We start from the raw sequence: 19,603 nt of genomic DNA on the forward strand, positions 1-19,603 counted from the left end.
AGAGTTCATCGACTGATTCACATCACTCCGCAATTATTATTGACTTGACATGAATGACAATGACATATAGCGCGCAACGTTTCAATACACGCAAAATTTATTTAAAAAATTAAAATGTAGGTTTCAGTGCAAAAGTCAAAAATATTGACTGTTTGTTTGTCATTCAGATTGTGGATTTAGATTAATTTTCGCTTTAATTTTAAAGGCAATTGAATAGAAATTCGATGTTATGTATTTTAGTTTTACTTGTACTTCTAAAACCATACGCTACAAGTACCAATGTGGGTACCACATTATTTTTCAACAGACGAACGAGAGCTGATTGTTGGCATGAAGATGATGTGGCTAAACTTCGGGCTCGGAAAATGTTTCAGCAAGTTATGCCGCCGCCAGTGACTCCAGATAAAATCAATGCTAGATACATTAAAGACACACTCAGGTATTATCGGGGAGCACTCCGAGCTACAGAAATGATCCACGACCATCACACGTCTGTACTACTGAAAGAAGCTCTCGCCGATGCTATTGGAGGGTATCTAAATAGTCAAATGCTTCCCACAGTAAGATTTGCATACTACGCTGGCTATGTTCCTTACCGAAGTGCACGAGAACTGCACGACTTCTTAGAAAATATAAAAACGTTTCTGAATACCAAAGGACTAGGATGGAAAGAGCCCGATAAAGTCCCACAGTGGTCAAATCTCACCGTAGTTAAGGTACTGATAGGTTCGGGCCGGCTTTTCGACCCGTGTTCATGTTTAGTCACAAAACGAGACTCCAGTGCGTGTATACATTTACCAGCACCTAAGCTGGATGATATTTACGAACCTTCAGCAGTTGCCTTGCCCTTCAAAGTGGGTGGACTAGTTAGTTTAGCTTCAGCGAATTCTGAAAATATTCTTCTCAAGTATTATACTACCGCCTCGAGATGCATTCTGAGGAGTTCTCCAGAGAACTGTCGGCATTCAGACTTTGTCAATTTCAATAACGAACTCTGGCATTGGATGAAAAGAGATGTCGCTCCGCATCTTGTAGACGACAAGCTTTACGGTGCTTACGGGGGGATCCTCAGAATAGCAGCGGCAGTTCAAAGCTACGGAAAGGGATTGTCGCGTCGTAATCTTTTCGAGTACCAAGACGCAGGAGTTTCGAAATGGCATCCCTGGCAAGCGCTCACTCAATCATACGTCTACATAAACGCGGATTGGACTCCAAAACTATACGTGGGGATGGTTGTACTAGCCGCTATAGCTATTTGCTTGTTGCAAATCTGTTACAACTACATGTTTGGAGACGCAAAGGGCTGTCACTGTACAGGACGATCTAAAAGCTTTTTTACGAAAGAAGTTGCTTACGCAAACGTCGACTCCAACTTCCCAGCCATGCTCCCAGCTCATGACACTTCAAAGTTTAGTGATAAGAATCGTCACAAACTATCCAGTGCCAAGACCAAGTCATCGGCTGCATCTATGAAGACTCAGAGAGTGTACGACTTGAACGACAACGCGGAGAAGTTAATGGAGGTGATCATAAGTGGCAATGAAGATACAGAATCTGAGTCCCCATATTTGTCTAAGCAGGAGGAGAGCGAGGAGGCGGATAATGTGATCAATTTAGCGCAGTCGAAGCGTTCGAAGAGTCCACCGGAGTTGCACACGCCTATCGCACAGTTGCGGTTGGAGAAACCACAGCTTGGGAGATCTGTGCCGATGTACTCTACGAGCACAGCTACACATTCGGAGGTGACTTACTGCCAGGAGCAACAAGTGAGCGAGTCCGCGTGGTCCGGATCTGGTAGTTCTTCGTCGGAGGACCACACTGCAACTTCTGATAGCTCTAAAACGAAGAGTAGGAAGACACGAGAGTCCCGCGACATCGCATGGGCGCGCCGAGTAGTGTCGAAACATATGGTCCACAGTAACACAAGATCCACGACTGGGACTGAATTCGATCTCAATTCGTTCACGACACCGCCATCGCGAAGGTAAGGGTTTCTTAAATTTTACTAAGAATTTCGTTTAGCGTTTTGTTATGTAAGATATTATTGTTATTTAAGAGCTGTTTAAAACTTTTAAGGATTATACTTGTATGTATGGATTATTTTCAAGTTTCATTGATTTTCTATTGGTTAGATTAAAACTTCGAAGTTATATTATCAGGGAACATTTCATTACGTAAAGAGAAACAAAAAATATTATAGGATCAACATTTATTTATCTATAATACCATATTTTCTAGTTACTTTACATTGGACATTACGTCAGAAAATTTTAACGCCTTTAAATACAATATACTTTCAATAAATACATATCACATACTTAACACATTTTGTACATCATTTAAATGTAAAACTAAACGAGTAAACTTATTAACCTATGTGTGGTATAATTATAAATATACATAATCTACTATATCTAATAATCAATCTGAAAATCACAGTAATATAATCAGTATACAGAATAGGGACATAAAGGAATTAACTAAAAAAATGAGTAGAAAAAATAAAGCCGACTTTATAGAAGTTTAATTTGATGAAATGAAAGATATGGCTGGTGCCTTAGTCTAAGGCTGGTGCATATTTATGCCATCCTTCGGACTCATACAAATATGAGTAACAGTAGCAATCTGGGTATACCCTCAACTTCATACTTAACGATCCGAACTGAACGTTATGACGGCCATCTAAAACAACCTAATAGAAAGGTACTTGAAATATAAATTAATACTATGATCATCTTCACGGACACTTTCTGGCTCAGTTTTGTTTGACCAACATATTTTGGTTACCAGAGAAATATTACCGTGCAACTTAACTTTTGACATATACCAGAAAACAAACCTTTCTTCTCCAGTTAAAACTATCTAATGGTCCAAAAACTTAGTCACAAGGAAAAAAAGATGACGCAAACTAAAATATCTTAACCTTTGATTGAAAAAGCAAAAATATACACAAATATAGACGTTTTGTGTGATGTCATAATAAACCCTAAATACGATAAGTATACATACTCTAAATACTTTTAAATATACAAAATACGTTTCGAGGTAAAGTGCACTTAACATGATTACAAAAAACTCTCCAAATAAATATTTAACGTAGTTATAATATTAATAACATTATTAATTTGTACGTAATGTCTGTTTTAACAAAAATAAATTATTTGCAAAATAAATTAACATTATGTTATCTGTGCTATTGATTCATTTAAAAATAATAAAGAAGAGATGTTTAAATATAGTATTTGAGATTTAGAGGAATGTAAAGTTTATTATTAATAGTAGCTCTATCCAAAGTGCAACATGCAATAAATTGAAGAGTTTTGTAATACTATAAAAGATTAAGATATTAGTACATAATTATGCTTTATAATTAAATTGGAGTTCTTTTTAATTAGTCAAATTCATAGTCTTTGCTGCCACGCAATTCATAAAAAGTGAACACATATCAATAGGTACATATTATTTTTCATTATCACCGATGTTATATCTTGGTCGCATCGAGATCAATAGTTACATACTGGTAGACCATCAAACATAATTTTATAATATTTTTTGAAATTGTAGTGCTTCCAAAGTTTATTTTTTATTTTTTTAAATTTATTGTTAGGAAAACAAACAAGCAGCAACAAGTTGTGGGATTCGTGTCGTTACAATACGATAAAATAAATCGCAGTCATTTAATTACGAACTGGAGACATAGTAAATATATAGACTATCCCTCTGTGTGTAGTATACTGTAGTGGTAGAAATACACCAGTAGGAAATTGACGTCAGTAAGTGTCGATAGAGTTGACTTTCATGATTTTTCCGACACATCCGTATTTCCTTGTTTAAAGGAATAAAAAGGTTTTAAAACTGGTATCTTGGCGTTGGTATTTAGGGACTTCATACCAACTTTGTCTATGGACGTAGCAATTGTGACACGACACACTTTTATTCTAAAATGTTGAGCTACATTTCAAGCTTTATTGCATTGATTTAAAGACCACTTGTGTGCTATAATTAATTTTCAGCATTCAAGATAAACATTACTATTTAATATTTATAGACTAAACTTAATTGCCTACCTTACCCGTCGCTAGCTGGGAGCGTATGTATCACATTGGAAAATGGATCTATTGGACCAGTCTGTATGGTTCATTCTCGTCCCACTTTTGTTAATGGCCTTTTGTGCCACATTGTGTAATGAACCTAAATGCGTTGATATTGAAGATCATTTCAGTATGTTCTTGTACTGGCGAGCGCTCCACTTTCTGTGCATGTGCTTGACGATGTATAGCGGCAGGCAGGAGACGAGGGTTATAGTGGTCACCTTCCACCAGAAGTCCCAGTGTCTTATGAAGTCAGCGTCTGCAACAAAAAGTGTTTCTTGGTCAATGTTTCATACCACTCTGGTTTCATTATCGTCATTATGGATGCTGCAGTCTGGTAAAAAATCGTTAAAGTTTTGGGAGGTAATTCCTAGAAAGCTGAAAAATGCTTTCTAGAAAGTACCAGGCCTGTTCATCTCCGCGAGTTTACATCGAAAACAAAACACGCACGATGGCCCACCTACAGGATACTATTCGACAAGGCCTCACATATTACGAGCGAACATTGACTCACGCACGCGTATTCTTGTGTATGATGGAAGTAAATAAAGAAAATGGTGCACTAAATACTGTGCAGTATTTAACTGCCTCAATAATAATAAAAACACAGAATGTACTTTTTTAAGTTGCCTCAGGACACTGAGAGGTAAATAAGTAGTTAATATTATTCATGATAATTCATGCTAAATCATGTATTTCCTCCGCCATTTTCCGCAGTTTGGCACCTCACGTCACATCATTTTACCGAAGTCAGCCCTATAGCTTCGGCGCAGTGCCGATTACTGACGTTTGTCAACAAAATGGTGCTTGACTCTTGAGACAGGCTAAATTACACCATATTGTTAATGACATTGAGCATACATTTTTTTAAATACCTTCGCGAAGTAAAACTTCTGTACGTAGTACTTATTATTATTCTGTGAAAGTACGCGTAGAGTGGAAGTGAATCGACCCACGCTGTATCAGTATGGAAGTATAACCCGATCGATCTCGCTGGAATTCGCCTCTCCCTCCCTCTCACTCGCACACCTCCCCGCGTTTGTCCCGTTCGTACCAGAGCATCGATATGACGTCACGGTGATAACTCGACTGGGTTTGTTTGTTTGTTGACTCACCGAAGTACGAAGTGAATATGAGCAGAGTGGCGGTATACATCAGCAAGCTGACCGCCTCGGCCGCCACCATGAGGCGGTGCCACGTGTTGACGGTCAGCGCCACCATGATCAGCTCCGTCAGGATCAGCGCCGTGTGCTGTATCAGTTTGGAAGTACTCACCGAAGTACGAAGTGAATATAAGCAGAGTGGCGGTGTACATCAGCAAGCTGACCGCCTCGGCCGCCACCATGAGGCGGTGCCACGTGTTGACGGTCAGCGCTACCATGATCAGCTCCGTCAGTATCAGCGCCGTGTAACTGATCTCTACGATGTGGATCAGCTGGTCCTCGAACAACACTAGCGCGCCGTACATTATCACTCCACCTGCACAACAAATACACGGAAATGAGAGTCACAAGGTGGACTGGCGACCATAAAGGCAGTAGGAAGGCGCTGGATGCAGGCCGCTTCCAATCGGCTATTGTGGAAATCATTGGGGAATGTTCAGCAGTGGACGTTTCATTGCTGAAATGATGATGATGATGGCTTCGTTTCAGTCAAATGACGTCCACTGCTGGACTAAGGCCTTCCCCAACGACCAGTCCTGCGCTGCCCGCATCCAGGCACTTCCCGCGACCTTCACCAGATTGTCAATACACTTAGCTAGTGTGAGGCCCGCCCGTCGTCTACATGTAGGCCCGTGGTTGCCACTCGAGAACTTTTCGCCAAATGGTGAAATCAAATACGATAGCCTTCATTATGCGTTTGAAGTTGGCACCTGTGCAATGATAGCATAGAACCACCTGTCTTGCTTTTAGAAAAACAGACGATATATTTTTTTAATTTACCTTGATAAATAGAGATGCCAGTCCATATGTAAAAAGTCTTGTACGATAGCTGCCTTCCTTTGGTCAGTTGTTTGTACAGCTGCGGGTGCCGTAGCGCCGTGGAACTTGGTATGTCCTTGTCTAATACCTGAAAAGAATACCATGAAGGAACTGATCTGACTTCTTCCCAAAATCTTAATAGTCACTGCCAATAAATAAAAGGGCATCTTAAAATCTCAATCTCATAAAATCAATCTCGACATAAAAATGTTATTTTTGTTAATTTCGTGCTTGGAATGTGCTTAATTAGGAGGTCAAAATGTTGTATTGGGCAAACTCCTAGAAGTTTTAGTTTATGTAGTAGACTAGCAATAAAAAAAAATGTGTTAAACTTACCAACGAGAATACTGGTAACAAAGTATAGACGGTCCCGTAGCCCACCATGAGGAAGCCGGGATACAGCGACACGGAAGAGAAGTAGAACACTACAGAGAACACAGCCTGCAGGAGAAGAAAAAAATCTATATTAAAATCCCAGATACAGAAGACCATTCTGGGAGGCCTTTCCCCCCCGTTATACTATACGCGCATGCTAATGGTGCGTCCACACTGGGCGAACGGGCTCGCGCGACACGCTGGTCATCCTGCTCACCCTGTTTTTGAGTGAGCTGGATGTCGAGTTTGCCGCGCGAGCCCGTTCGCCCAGTGTGGACGCACCATAATACCCTGCATGCATTACTCGCTCAGCCCGCTGTGCTATCTCACTCCGGTCAGCGAAGACATTGCGTCTGTCAATCACAGAAACTAAAGGGAGATGTCAAAAGGTAGCAGTAATGTGCCCAAAAACAGAACACAGTATAATCGAACGTTGAGTACCGATACCGCAGTGGATAATCAGCAAATTCAAATTAACACAATTCATTCAATCGCACGTCAATGCGTATGTAGTGCTGCGGTGCTGTACGTCCATTACTTGCAACCTGGTATGCCAACGAATAGTCGCACTCAGTGCATGACACACGCGACGTATTGTTTTTAATTTGATTACTTTGTGTGTGTGAATTTCTAATGCGACACTGGGCTTCGAACTCAGCGCATTAGTTTGCATTTCTCTAGACCTCTACACTATGCTGTAAATAAATACCTGCATGGTGGACACTATGAGCCCGCGGTGCACGATGAACAGGCACAGCGCGGCGGAGCGCATGGCGGCGCGCCGGCCGTGCACCAGCAGCAGGCGCGCCAGGCACGACACGCGCTACCTCACTGTGCGTCACTACAGCGAGCTGGCTGGTACCTGCATGGTGGACACTATGAGCCCGCGGTGCACGATGAACAGGCACAGCGCGGCGGAGCGCATGGCGGCGCGCCGGCCGTGCACCAGCAGCAGGCGCGCCAGGCACGACACGCGCTACCTCACTGTGCGTCACTACAGCGAGCTGGCTGGTACCTGCATGGTGGACACTATGAGCCCGCGGTGCACGATGAACAGGCACAGCGCGGCGGAGCGCATGGCGGCGCGCCGGCCGTGCACCAGCAGCAGGCGCGCCAGGCACGACACGCGCTACCTCACTGTGCGTCACTACAGCGAGCTGGCTGGTACCTGCATGGTGGACACTATGAGCCCGCGGTGCACGATGAACAGGCACAGCGCGGCGGAGCGCATGGCGGCGCGCCGGCCGTGCACCAGCAGCAGGCGCGCCAGGCACGACACGCGCTACCTCACTGTGCGTCACTACAGCGAGCTGGCTGGTACCTGCATGGTGGACACTATGAGCCCGCGGTGCACGATGAACAGGCACAGCGCGGCGGAGCGCATGGCGGCGCGCCGGCCGTGCACCAGCAGCAGGCGCGCCAGGCACGACACGCGCTACCTCACTGTGCGTCACTACAGCGAGCTGGCTGGTACCTGCATGGTGGACACTATGAGCCCGCGGTGCACGATGAACAGGCACAGCGCGGCGGAGCGCATGGCGGCGCGCCGGCCGTGCACCAGCAGCAGGCGCGCCAGGCACGACACGCGCTACCTCACTGTGCGTCACTACAGCGAGCTGGCTGGTACCTGCATGGTGGACACTATGAGCCCGCGGTGCACGATGAACAGGCACAGCGCGGCGGAGCGCATGGCGGCGCGCCGGCCGTGCACCAGCAGCAGGCGCGCCAGGCACGACACGCGCTACCTCACTGTGCGTCACTACAGCGAGCTGGCTGGTACCTGCATGGTGGACACTATGAGCCCGCGGTGCACGATGAACAGGCACAGCGCGGCGGAGCGCATGGCGGCGCGCCGGCCGTGCACCAGCAGCAGGCGCGCCAGGCACGACACGCGCTACCTCACTGTGCGTCACTACAGCGAGCTGGCTGGTACCTGCATGGTGGACACTATGAGCCCGCGGTGCACGATGAACAGGCACAGCGCGGCGGAGCGCATGGCGGCGCGCCGGCCGTGCACCAGCAGCAGGCGCGCCAGGCACGACAGCGCGCGCACGCTCACGTCGCCTGCTAACGACGCCGCGCGACCTTCCGCGCCTTCGATGCCCACGCCTGGGGGAAACAAAACAATACGGCAATGAGCCATACATTCATAAATCTAAAGCTAAGAACTCACGGCGCGATTTACACCCTGCTGCGGGCCCGCAACTGCCGCGGGCGCGAGTAAAAATCGCGACTCGCTAAGTCACTGGCACAAAATGGTCGCCCGCCGATCGATCGCAGAGCGCCGAGGCTGCAGTTACCGCAGCCCGCGCGATTCTACTAGTCGCCCGCCGGTGCCGCGGGACCCGCATACAACCGCGCACGCTGCGGGCGCAAACCGCGTCGTGAGTTGTGCATTATTTTTTACAGAAGTATCTGCATTCTACAGAAGCTGCGGGCCCGCAACCCCCGCGGACGCGGGTGAAAATCGCGCCATGAGGTCTTAGCCTAAGATGAACGCAAAAAGTCGTAAGCACGTAGCTCTCCCGAATCCTTAGATGCAAAACCATCCATCGACCTAGGTGACGCTTTTTGTTTTGAACACATTATGCGTCCAAGCACGTATGACGCTTTATTTCTTGACGCATACTGGACTTAGTCTACGCTGCACCGCGTTACGTACAACCACGCCGCTGCTGCGCACTGCTACGATTATGAATACGTTTGTCCTTTTCTAGTGCGCATCATGAAAAGAACTAACAGGTGCAGTAACTCACTCACTACGACCATCCTCCGTGCCCGTAGCAGCCGTGCTACGCGCGCCTTCTGCGTCGGCGAGTACCGCGCTACGACTATGCCGCTAAACGCTGTAGCACTGCTATATTACTACGATTGTCACTTCAGTACGCGTCATAATAAGAGCCAACAGCCGCAGTACTCACCCATATCGGCCTCCTGTATCATAGCGACGTCATTTCCTCCGTCTCCAACTGCTGCTACGACTAGCCCCCGCGCTCGTAGCAGCCGTGCTACGCGCGCTTTCTGTGTCGGCGAGCATCGCGCTACGACTACGCCGCTACAGCGCTGTAGCACTTCTACGAACTCTTCTTCGTATGAGCGGAGGCATTCCTGTTAGACAAATAAACATTAATCATGAGTAAGTTTTTCACTCAAGTGGGACTATGCTCGAAGTTTCCCTGCGTGATCGAACCAAAAATATGGAGATCCGCAGGAGAACCAAATTGACCGACAAAGCTCGTAGAGACGATTGCCGTTGGGGCAGAAAAGTTCTCGAGTAGCGATCACGGGTTGGAAGACGTAGCGTGGGCAGGACTCCTACTAGATGTGGCTACTCCATTGTGCTAAATAGTACTAGTGGCGCCCTCTTTGTCAATGTTCTGTTTTTGTTTTGTTTTGTTTAATGTTATTTTTTAATTTTTATTTATAATGTTGGTTGGAGAGGCTCCCGCTGAAAACCAGCGTCGGGGCTCGCGTGCATGCACGCGTGGCTCGATTAATGCTGAGCGGGCCTTTTTGGCACAAAATATGCGTGTATAGTTTTAAGTCCCTTTGTTCTGTTTTTTATTTTTTTCCTTTTTTGTGTCAAATAAAGTTTTTCTTATTCTTATTCTTAGATGGACCGAAGATCTAGTAAAAGTCGCGGGAAGAACCTAGATGTGGGCAGCGCAGGACCGTTCATTATGGAAAGCTTTGGGGGAGACCTTCGTCCAGCAGTGGACGTCATTTGGCTGAAACGAACGAACGATGTTTTTCACACAGATTTTTTACATAATATTTTTGTGCATGCCGTGAACTAATTTGTTCACTCAGGTAGGAGCGAGCGCGCGATATAGCTCTATCTCCTTCTCTCTTACCTCCAGCGTCTCCCCCTCTATGATCAGGTCCATATCGTCGGTATGCTGCGTGAGAGCCTGCAGTAAGGCGTACGCGTCACGCCGCGAGGTGCATGTGTTAGCTGTGAACCAGTTTGTTCGCTCAGGTGGAGCGAGCGCGGGATATAGCGCTGTCTCCCTTCCCCTTTTACTTTCAGCTTCTCCCCTCTATGATCATCTATGGTCTTTGAGCGGAACATAGTGATACTACCTAATGTAACATGTCACCATTTTACCTATGATTCACAATAAATGATTTTGTATTTGTATCAGGTCCACATCATTTGTGTGCGCGTGAGGGCCTGTAAGAACTAGTGGAACCCCTCGCTAAGATGGAGCGAGCGCGCGATATATCACTCCCTCCCTCCCTCTTACCTCCAGCGTCTCCCCCTCTATGATGAGGTCCATATCATCGGTGTGTTGCGTGAGGGCTTGCAGTAAGGCGTACGCGTCACGCCGAGAGGTGCAGGTGTTGGCTGTGAACCAGTTGGTCCCGCCACCCAGGTGGAGCGAGAGCGCGCGATTTAGCGCTGTCTCCCTCTTACCTCCAGCGTCTCTCCCTCTATGATCAGGTCCATATCATCCTGTGAACCAGTTGCTCCCGCTGCCCAGGTGGAGCGAGCGCGCGATATAGCGCTGTCTCCGTCTTACCTCCAGCTTCTCCCCCTCTATGATGAGGTCCATATCATCCGTGTGTTGCGTGAGAGCCTGCAGTAAGGCGTACGCGTCACGCCGCGAGGTGCAGGTGTTAGCTGTGAACCAGTTGGTCCCGCCACCTAGGTGGAGCGAGCGCAGGATATAGCGCTGTCTCCCTCCCTCTTACCTCCAGCGTCTCCCCCTCTATGATGAGGTATGTGTATACTTAAGTATTTGTCTTAAAAGTTTTGGATTTCGTACTCTTGAAAAAAAAACAGGGTCCAGAAAAAAAATAGTTTTTTTCAGGTTTTGTTTTTCAACGTTTTTTTCTCACACCAGAAACCGGTTTTTTTGCAACACTAGTTGAGCCCCTCGCTAAGGTGGAGCGAGCGCGCGATATATCACTCCCTCCCTCCCTCTTACCTCCAGCGTCTCCCCCTCTATGATCAGATCCATATCGTCGGTATGCTGCGTGAGAGCCTGCAGTAAGGCATACGCATCACGCCGCGAGGTGCAGGTGTTGGCTGTGAACCAGTTTGTTCGTCCAGGTGGAGCGAGCGTGCGATATAATGTTGTCTCCTTCCTCCTTACCTTCAGCTGCTCCCCTTCTATGATCAGTTCCATATCGTCTGTGAACCAGTTGCTTCTGCTGCCTAGGTGGGGCGAGCGCACGATATAGCGCTGTTTCTTTCGCTCTTACCTCCAGCGTCTCCCCCTCTATGATGAGGTCCATATCATCTATGTGCTGCGTAAACGCCCGCGAGAACTAGTGGAACCCCTCGCTAAGGTGGAGCGAGCGCGCGATATATCACTCCCTCCCTCCCTCTTACCTCCAGCGTCTCCCCCTCTATGATGAGGTCCATATCATCCGTGTGCTGCGTAAACGCCTGCGAGAACAAGTTGAGCCCTTCGCTAAGGTGGAGCGAGCGCTCGATATAGCGCTATCTCCCTCCTCCTTTTAGCTTCAGCTTCTCCACTCTATGATCAGGTCTATGTCATCTGTGTGCTGCGTAAACCCTTGCGAGAACTAGTGGAACCCCTCGCTAAGGTGGAGCGAGCGCGAGATATAACTCTGTCTTCTTCTCTTGCGCGTGAGAGGCGTACGCGTCACGCCGCCAGTTTGTCCCGCCTCCCAGGTGGAGCGAGCGCGCGATATAGCGCTATTGTCCCTCTTACCTCCAGCGTCTCCCCCTCTATGATGAGGTCCATATCATCCGTGTGTTGCGTGAGAGCCTGCAGTAAGGCGTACGCGTCACGCCGCGAGGTGCAGGTGTTGGCTATGAACCAGTTTGTTCTCTTAGGTGGGAGCGAACACGCGATATAGTACTGTTTCTGTCTAACCACCAGCGTCTCCCCTTCTATGATCAGTTCCATATCGTCCGTGAACCAGTTGCTCCCGCTGCCCAGGTGGAGTGAGCGCGCGATATAGCGCTGTCTCCCTCCCCCTCTTACCTTCAGATTCTCCCCTCTATGATGAGGTCCATATCATCTGTGTGCTGCGTAAACACTTTCGAGAACTAGTGGAACCCCTCGCTAAGGTGGAGCGAGCGCGCGATATATCACTCCCTCCCTCCCTCTTACCTCCAGCGTCTCCCCCTCTATGATGAGGTCCATATCATCTGTGTGCTGCGTAAACGCCTGCGAGAACTATTTGAGCCCTTCGCTAAGGTGGAGCGAGCGCGCGATATATCACTCCCTCCCTCCCTCTTACCTCTAACGTCTCCCCCTCTATGATCAGATCCATATCGTCGGTATGCTGCGTGAGAGCCTGCAGTAAGGCGTACGCGTCACGCCGCGAGGTGCAGGTGTTGGCTGTGAACCAGTTTGTTCGTCCAGGTGGAGCGAGCGTGCGATATAATGTTGTCTCCTTCCTCCTTACCTTCAGCTGCTCCCCTTCTATGATCAGTTCCATATCGTCTGTGAACCAGTTGCTTCTGCTGCCTAGGTGGGGCGAGCGCACGATATAGCGCTGTTTCTTTCGCTCTTACCTCCAGCGTCTCCCCCTCTATGATGAGGTCCATATCATCTATGTGCTGCGTAAACGCCCGCGAGAACTAGTGGAACCCCTCGCTAAGGTGGAGCGAGCGCGCGATATATCACTCCCTCCCTCCCTCTTACCTCCAGCGTCTCCCCCTCTATGATGAGGTCCATATCATCCGTGTGCTGCGTGAGAGTTGAGAGTTCACTCAGGTGGGAGCGAGCGCTAGATATAGCGCTGTCTCCCTCTTACCACCAGCGTCTCCCCTTCTATTATCAGTTCCATATCGTCTCCCGCTGCCCAGGTGGAGCGAGCGCGCGATATAGCGCTGTCTCCCTCCCCCTCTTACCTTCAGCGTCTCCCCCTCTATGATCAAGTCCATATCATCCATGTGCTGCGTGAGAGCCTACAAGAACTAGTTGAGCCCTTCGCTAAGGTGGAGCGAGCGCGCGATATATCACTCCCTCCCTCCCTCTTACCTCCAGCGTCTCCCCCTCTATGATCAGATCCATATCGTCGGTATGTTGCGTGAGAGCCTGCAGTAAGGCGTACGCGTCACGCCGCGAGGTGCAGGTGTTAGCTGTGAACCAGTTGGTCCCGCCACCCAGGTGGAGCGAGCGAGCGATGCATAGCGCCGTTTCTAGCTTGTCGCCTGTTAGCATCCATATCTGGAACAGAAATGTGGGATTTAGTATGCCCTTTTTCTTTGGAACTAAGACAGATGCGGGCGGCGCAAGATCGGTTGTTGAAAATCGATGTATGTATGGAGTTTGACAGATTTTTGACGTTTGTCACAGTTAAAGTTAGATGGTGCAACCCACCCTAAGAACTGTTAATAAAATACTATTTTCTTTACGGCCGTGTAAGTGTGCTCAAACGCGCGCCATTGGGTATCGTCCCTTAGTGTCTTCTGATTGGCTATGCTGTGACGCAGCAACCTGCGTGACGTCATACCTTGATGCCCGCGGTCCGCAGCATGGCGAGCGAGCGCGGCACGTGGTCGGCCAGCCGGTCCTCCACGCCGGTCAGCCCCAGCAGCGTCAGGCCGCAGTCAGCTTGCTGCTGCGGTGACGTCATACCTTGATGCCCGCGGTCCGCAGCATGGCGAGCGAGCGCGGCACGTGGTCGGCCAGCCGGTCCTCCACGCCGGTCAGCCCCAGCAGCGTCAGGCCGCAGTGCAGCTTGCTAAGAGCTGCGGCGGTGCGCTCGCTTCGATTCTGAACGCTGAGACGGGCTTCTTTGTACTCGCTCTGCGATAAAATTAGGATAATTAACGTATGAACTGTTGTATCGTGACTTTGTTAGTGTACATAATAAATAAATAAATATTTTTATTGGTGGTCATGAATTTCTTTTACTGAATCAATGTGCCCTGAGTGCCTGAGCAACTGCACGTAAGAGGACTTAATGAATGCTGCTGACAACGCCAATCCTGTAGCGGAATTTTGGGTTGACACTGTGTAGGTTTGTTGTCGACACGATAAGAAGACTGCATCAATTTGCCGCCGGCACTCGGCGCCACGCCCGGCCTACACTTGCCACGTGTCACGTGACATGTCACAAGCAGCGCACCTCAAACTCCAGGTACTCGTTCCTGGTGAGCGTCTTCTTGGCCACCACGAGCGTGCGCAGCCCCTCGGCCGCCAGCCGCCGGCACTCGGCGCAAAGCCACGCCGGCGCCAGTAGACGCGCCACGCCACGCCCGGCCTACACTAGCCACGTGTCATGTCACAAGTAGCGCACCTCAAACTCCAGGTACTCGTTCCTGGTGAGCGTCTTCTTGGCGACCACGAGCGTGCGCAGCCCCTCGGCCGCCAGCCGCCGGCACTCGGCGCCCAGCCACGCCGGCGCCAGTAGACGCGCCACGTCACGCCCGGCCTACACTAGCCACGTGTCATGTCACAAGTAGCGCACCTCAAACTCCAGGTACTCGTTCCTGGTGAGCGTCTTCTTGGCGACCACGAGCGTGCGCAGCCCCTCGGCCGCTAGCCGCCGGCACTCGGCGCCCAGCCACGCCGGCGCCAACAGACGCGCCAGAGCCACGTCCGCGCCCTTCACGTAGTATGTGATTACGTCCGTGTTCTCGTCCTAGTACAATAAAATGACAATTTATAGACTGCAAAAAGGTTGTTTATTTGTTTAAATCAGTGTTTTTCAACCTGTGGGTCGCGACCCCCTGGGGGGTCACAAAGCCTCTATAGGGGGGTCGCGAGAGGTCGTAAATACTACCTCAGTAAGAAAACCAGAGAAGTTTGAAAGTTAGATTTATCCGAAATCTAATTATGCAAATGCATAAATGTTGTATTAGATTGAAGAATTCGTTCCCTACAACATCTTTGTAAAAGGCATGAAAAAAACCGAACGGTCGGGGGGTCGCAAACATTTTTTTCATGCTAGGGGGTCGCGTCATGAAAAAGGTTGAAAAACACTGGTTTAAATCATCAAAAAGATTCACCAATACATTTTCCAGCCGTTATTCGTAGCTCGTAGAGCTGATGACCGCTGGGAGAAAAGTTCTCGAGTGGCAAAAACGAGCCAGAAAATGTAGTGTGGGCAGGCCCTCACTAGGTAGACCGACGATCTGATCAAGGTCGCGGGAGGTGCATGGATGCTGGCGGCATAGGACCGGTCGTTATGGAAATCCTTGGGGGAGGCAAACAAAGGTCCAGCGATGGACGTCTTTCGGCTGAAATGAACGATACTAGTCTATACAACTTTTTAACAAGCCACTTACTTGCACGATAATGCCCATCATCTTGCTTTCACTGGTGAAGGGGAATATCTGCAGGATGCTGAACTGCATGATCTCGTTAGCAGCACGGAGTTTCAGTGAAATGTTGTGGAGGTCCCTCCGGTATAGAGACACGCCCATCTGTAACACGGATAGTATTGATTTTGGGGCCCTAAATATTATTTATTATTATTATTTATTTATTAGGTACACCAACAAAGTCACATACATAATGCAGTTCATACATTTTAATATGGTTTGACACATGATACGTATATAACCTCAATTACAGGTATACACAGCATTTCTTTTTGCAATGTTAGGGTAATTATACACTAGTAAAAACAAAAATCAATTGAATAGAGTCTAGAGTTTAAGCACCGAACAATATAAAGGATTTAGTAATTGTTCATTTTGTTCGGTGCCTATGTCGTTCCGATTATTTATTTAAGACATCCAACAAGACAGACACAAGTATAAGCAGAGGGGTTTAAATACATATTTTTTCTAAGGACTAGGTGCTACCACAGCCTGGCACGACATGCAAAAGTGAACTTTTATTATTGCACTTATCATCAAGTCATGTAGTTTATTTCTAATGCAGGCGGAATATCTCGTCGGGGCTGGCGGCCTGGTAGTCGCACAGCTGCTGCCGCGACACAGGCACTGTGCAAGGGCCGGGCGCACAGGGCGACGCCGAGCACTCACCATGTCAGTCCACTTGACGAGCGCCACCTCGTCGGGGCTGGCGGCCTGGTAGTCGCACAGCTGCTGCCGCGACACAGGCACTGTGCAAGGGCCGGGCGCACAGGGCGACGCCGAGCACTCACCATGTCAGTCCACTTGACGAGCGCCACCTCGTCGGGGCTGGCGGCCTGGTAGTCGCACAGCTGCTGCCGCGACACAGGCACTGTGCAAGGGCCGGGCGCACAGGGCGACGCCGAGCACTCACCATGTCAGTCCACTTGACGAGCGCCACCTCGTCGGGGCTGGCGGCCTGGTAGTCGCACAGCTGCTGCTGCGGTACCGCGCCGCCACAGCTCTCCGACACCACAGAGCTTGCCATGTCTGACACAATAAATAGGCGGGTTTCAGAATCGCGCTGACTGCTCGCTGATCATTGGCGCTGACTTTTAATACATTTCGGCTCTAAGAGTAGGCGCACACCGTTGACTTTTCGTCGGCCGATAGTTTAGTCGGGCAGTTCATCAGTATGGGCATGTATGGGAGTGCGCACACTACGCCGATTCGATTTGGCCGATTCTTCATACAATTTAAAATCGGGCACAACTATCGGCCAACTAAAAATTAACGGTGTGCGCCTACTTTTAGCGCCGACGGTCAGCGTGCACGATTCTAAAACCAGCCTTAGGGATACGAAACTCAACAGAGGCAAAAATTGGTGTGATGAGCATTTTATAATGATGAGATGAGCTAAACAAAAAACAGATTCCCAAAAGTAACAATTAAAAAAAATGACAGAATTAAAAAAATATGTTCATTACTTCATCCACTCACCCGACTGCGAATCATCGACTTGTCTCTCTTCCACCTCATAAACCGGTGTAACGTTATGACATAGTGCTAACGCGATCACACACTGCCACACTTGTCGCGGCGTAGGCGCTAGGACTTCGCCCCCTTCGCCTGTGGGCGACGTTGGTAAGGAGGGCTCTTCGTTGGTTATGTATTGAGTGAGGAGAGCTTCCACCTAAAAAGGAAGGAAGCCTATATTGTTTTTTTTAAGATTATTAGTAACTAGCTTTCCGCCCGCGGCTTCGCCCGCGTGGAATTTTGTCTGTCACAGAAAAACTTTATCGCGCGCGTCCCTGTTTCAAAAACCGGGATAAAAACTATCCTATGTTCTTTCCCGGGACTCAAACTATCTCTATGCCAAATTTCATCAAAATCGGTTGCGAGGTTTAAGCGGGAAAGCGTAACAGACAGACAGACAGACAGACAGACAGACAGAGTTACTTTCGCATTTATAATATTAATATATAATATAGTTGGGAAGTTGGGATTTGTTATTACACAAAATACTAATAATCCCGTCAGCACTTCGTACTATGCTAAATATGCTTGTATCACGAGTTAGCTCACCACAATAGTCGAGCGGCGGCGGAGACCGAACCCGCGTTCCTCGGATCACGGGTCGGCCAGTCCGACCCCTTCACCGTTCGGCTATCGTGGCTTTGTAAGAATGCATGGTGCAAATTTCAAATTAGATCATAGTTGCAACGGAACATTAGTGTGAAACCGGTTCCAATCGTCGCTACAAAACTCGAAGTAACCGCGTACTTTCGTTGTAATGCAACAGCTTTTGGAAGTCGGCATAAATTAATAAATTGCCGTGAGAGAAAAACGGCAATGAAAAAGTTTGAGTACGAGGTAACTGTATGGTTATAGAAGATGTAGGTCTATCACATAAATTAACTTGGTATATTCCGCCTCTATCAACCAAATAGAATAGAATAGAATAGAATATTTTTTTATTTGAAAGAGAGACATACAAGCAGGAAAAACATACATACACAATGAAGGAGATACACAAATTAATGTACAGATAGCTGCTTGAGCCCCTCTGACAAAAAGGCACCCGCTCAGCATACATCAAGACCGCGCCAGTGCTTGTCTCGAAACTGATTTTCAGCGGGGGCCCTCTGTTGTCAGCAGGGGGGCGCAATGTACAGGAAAAGAAGAAGAAAAACATACAAGAGCAAACAAACAAAAAACACCATAACAACTAAATTTACATTAAAATTCAATTCCATTAAAATTAGATTTTAATTATTCAATTACATAACCAAAACATTTATTTAAAATTAAAATTAAAATTATTGACTTTCAAACACTCAAATTAAAAATTAATGATTACCTAATTAAATCAAACACATTTCAATATAATGAAAATTAAAATAAGAATTAAAATAATAATAAAAAGAAAAAAAAATACAAATTACAATAATTAAATTAAAAAACACCATTATTTACATGTGGCCATAACCATAAAGTCACAAGTTAGTTATGCAATGTCAATGCCAGTAAAAAGATTGAAANAATATAATGAAAATTAAAATAAGAATTAAAATAATAATAAAAAGAAAAAAAAATACAAATTACAATAATTAAATTAAAAAACACCATTATTTACATGTGGCCATAACCATAAAGTCACAAGTTAGTTATGCAATGTCAATGCCAGTAAAAAGATTGAAAGAGTAAAAAAAAAGAACTGTCAGTGGATCGACATGTGCACGACCTGTGAGAAATTGCCACGTAAATTATTAAATGTGAGCAGATTTATGAAATTTGCTTGAGAAATGAGTGCCAAATATTAAAACTATATTAGGAGCAATCCGATCCGCAGCACTACAATCGTAATACGTAACAGAAGGTGAGTGCCTAACATCCCGCATCGTAAATCAATCAACAATCATATACGTAATCATAAATCATGCATTATACAATTAAAATAAGGGAAATTAATAAGAAATTACCATCAATAACATTAACATTTAACATGAGCAAAGGATAACCTACAATAAATTTACAATTTCAGAACAAAAAAGAATACACTGAGTACCCACATACAAACAATAGCAAAAGAAATAAAATAAAATAAAATAAAAACCATGTCCAAAACTAACGGTGCCAAATAATTGAGGACCGCACACTAGGAGTTGGAGAAATTCAGATGTGGCTATTGGTGGAATATAATATGCACTTTATAGTCTTTATATTATTATCTCTACTAAATACAGGTAGAGTCATAAGGGCCAAAGAATTCAATGAATGAGACTATTATTCACTAACAGAAACAACGACATTAAATCTTTTCATTAAATGGCGTTCTTCTTATGTTAACTAACAGCAACCTATTGTTTTAGACATTTATTTACGTTCAGTTTTATTAGAAAGGTCTAACAAAACTTCAA

At 46.9% G+C, this 19,603-nt stretch overlaps 2 protein-coding genes and 1 long non-coding RNA gene across 3 annotated transcripts; 2 read left to right on the forward strand and 1 right to left on the reverse strand.

The window, feature by feature from the left end:
* Positions 1 to 181: 181 nt before the first annotated feature.
* On the forward strand, positions 182 to 2,885 carry LOC114350926 (uncharacterized). The gene has a single exon (XM_028301892.1). It carries the CDS (start codon positions 225 to 227, stop codon positions 1,986 to 1,988), a length of 1,764 nt encoding a protein of 587 aa, XP_028157693.1. The 5' UTR covers positions 182 to 224; the 3' UTR covers positions 1,989 to 2,885.
* Positions 2,886 to 4,149: 1,264 nt separating this feature from the next.
* Positions 4,150 to 16,731, reverse strand: LOC114350940 (probable phospholipid-transporting ATPase IIB). Its single transcript, XM_028301905.1, has 13 exons — positions 16,645 to 16,731; positions 16,496 to 16,612; positions 15,669 to 15,806; positions 14,849 to 15,022; positions 14,678 to 14,812; positions 14,014 to 14,184; positions 13,414 to 13,602; positions 9,370 to 9,556; positions 8,382 to 8,557; positions 6,410 to 6,514; positions 6,035 to 6,161; positions 5,367 to 5,570; positions 4,150 to 4,350 (listed from the first exon to the last, which is right to left on the reverse strand). Exons 1-13 carry the CDS (start codon positions 16,729 to 16,731, stop codon positions 4,214 to 4,216), a joined length of 1,947 nt encoding a protein of 648 aa, XP_028157706.1. The 3' UTR covers positions 4,150 to 4,213.
* A 2,039-nt stretch (positions 16,732 to 18,770) lies between these two features.
* LOC114350928 (uncharacterized) lies at positions 18,771 to 19,277 on the forward strand. Its single transcript, XR_003655743.1, has 2 exons — positions 18,771 to 19,062; positions 19,228 to 19,277. It is a non-coding gene; the product is annotated as an uncharacterized LOC114350928 (long non-coding RNA).
* Positions 19,278 to 19,603: the final 326 nt, after the last annotated feature.

This window comes from Ostrinia furnacalis, unplaced genomic scaffold (genome assembly GCF_004193835.3).
Source record: "Ostrinia furnacalis isolate ACB-3 unplaced genomic scaffold, ASM419383v2 OfSCF1008, whole genome shotgun sequence".
In the NCBI taxonomy this organism is placed as follows: Eukaryota; Metazoa; Arthropoda; class Insecta; order Lepidoptera; family Crambidae; genus Ostrinia; species Ostrinia furnacalis.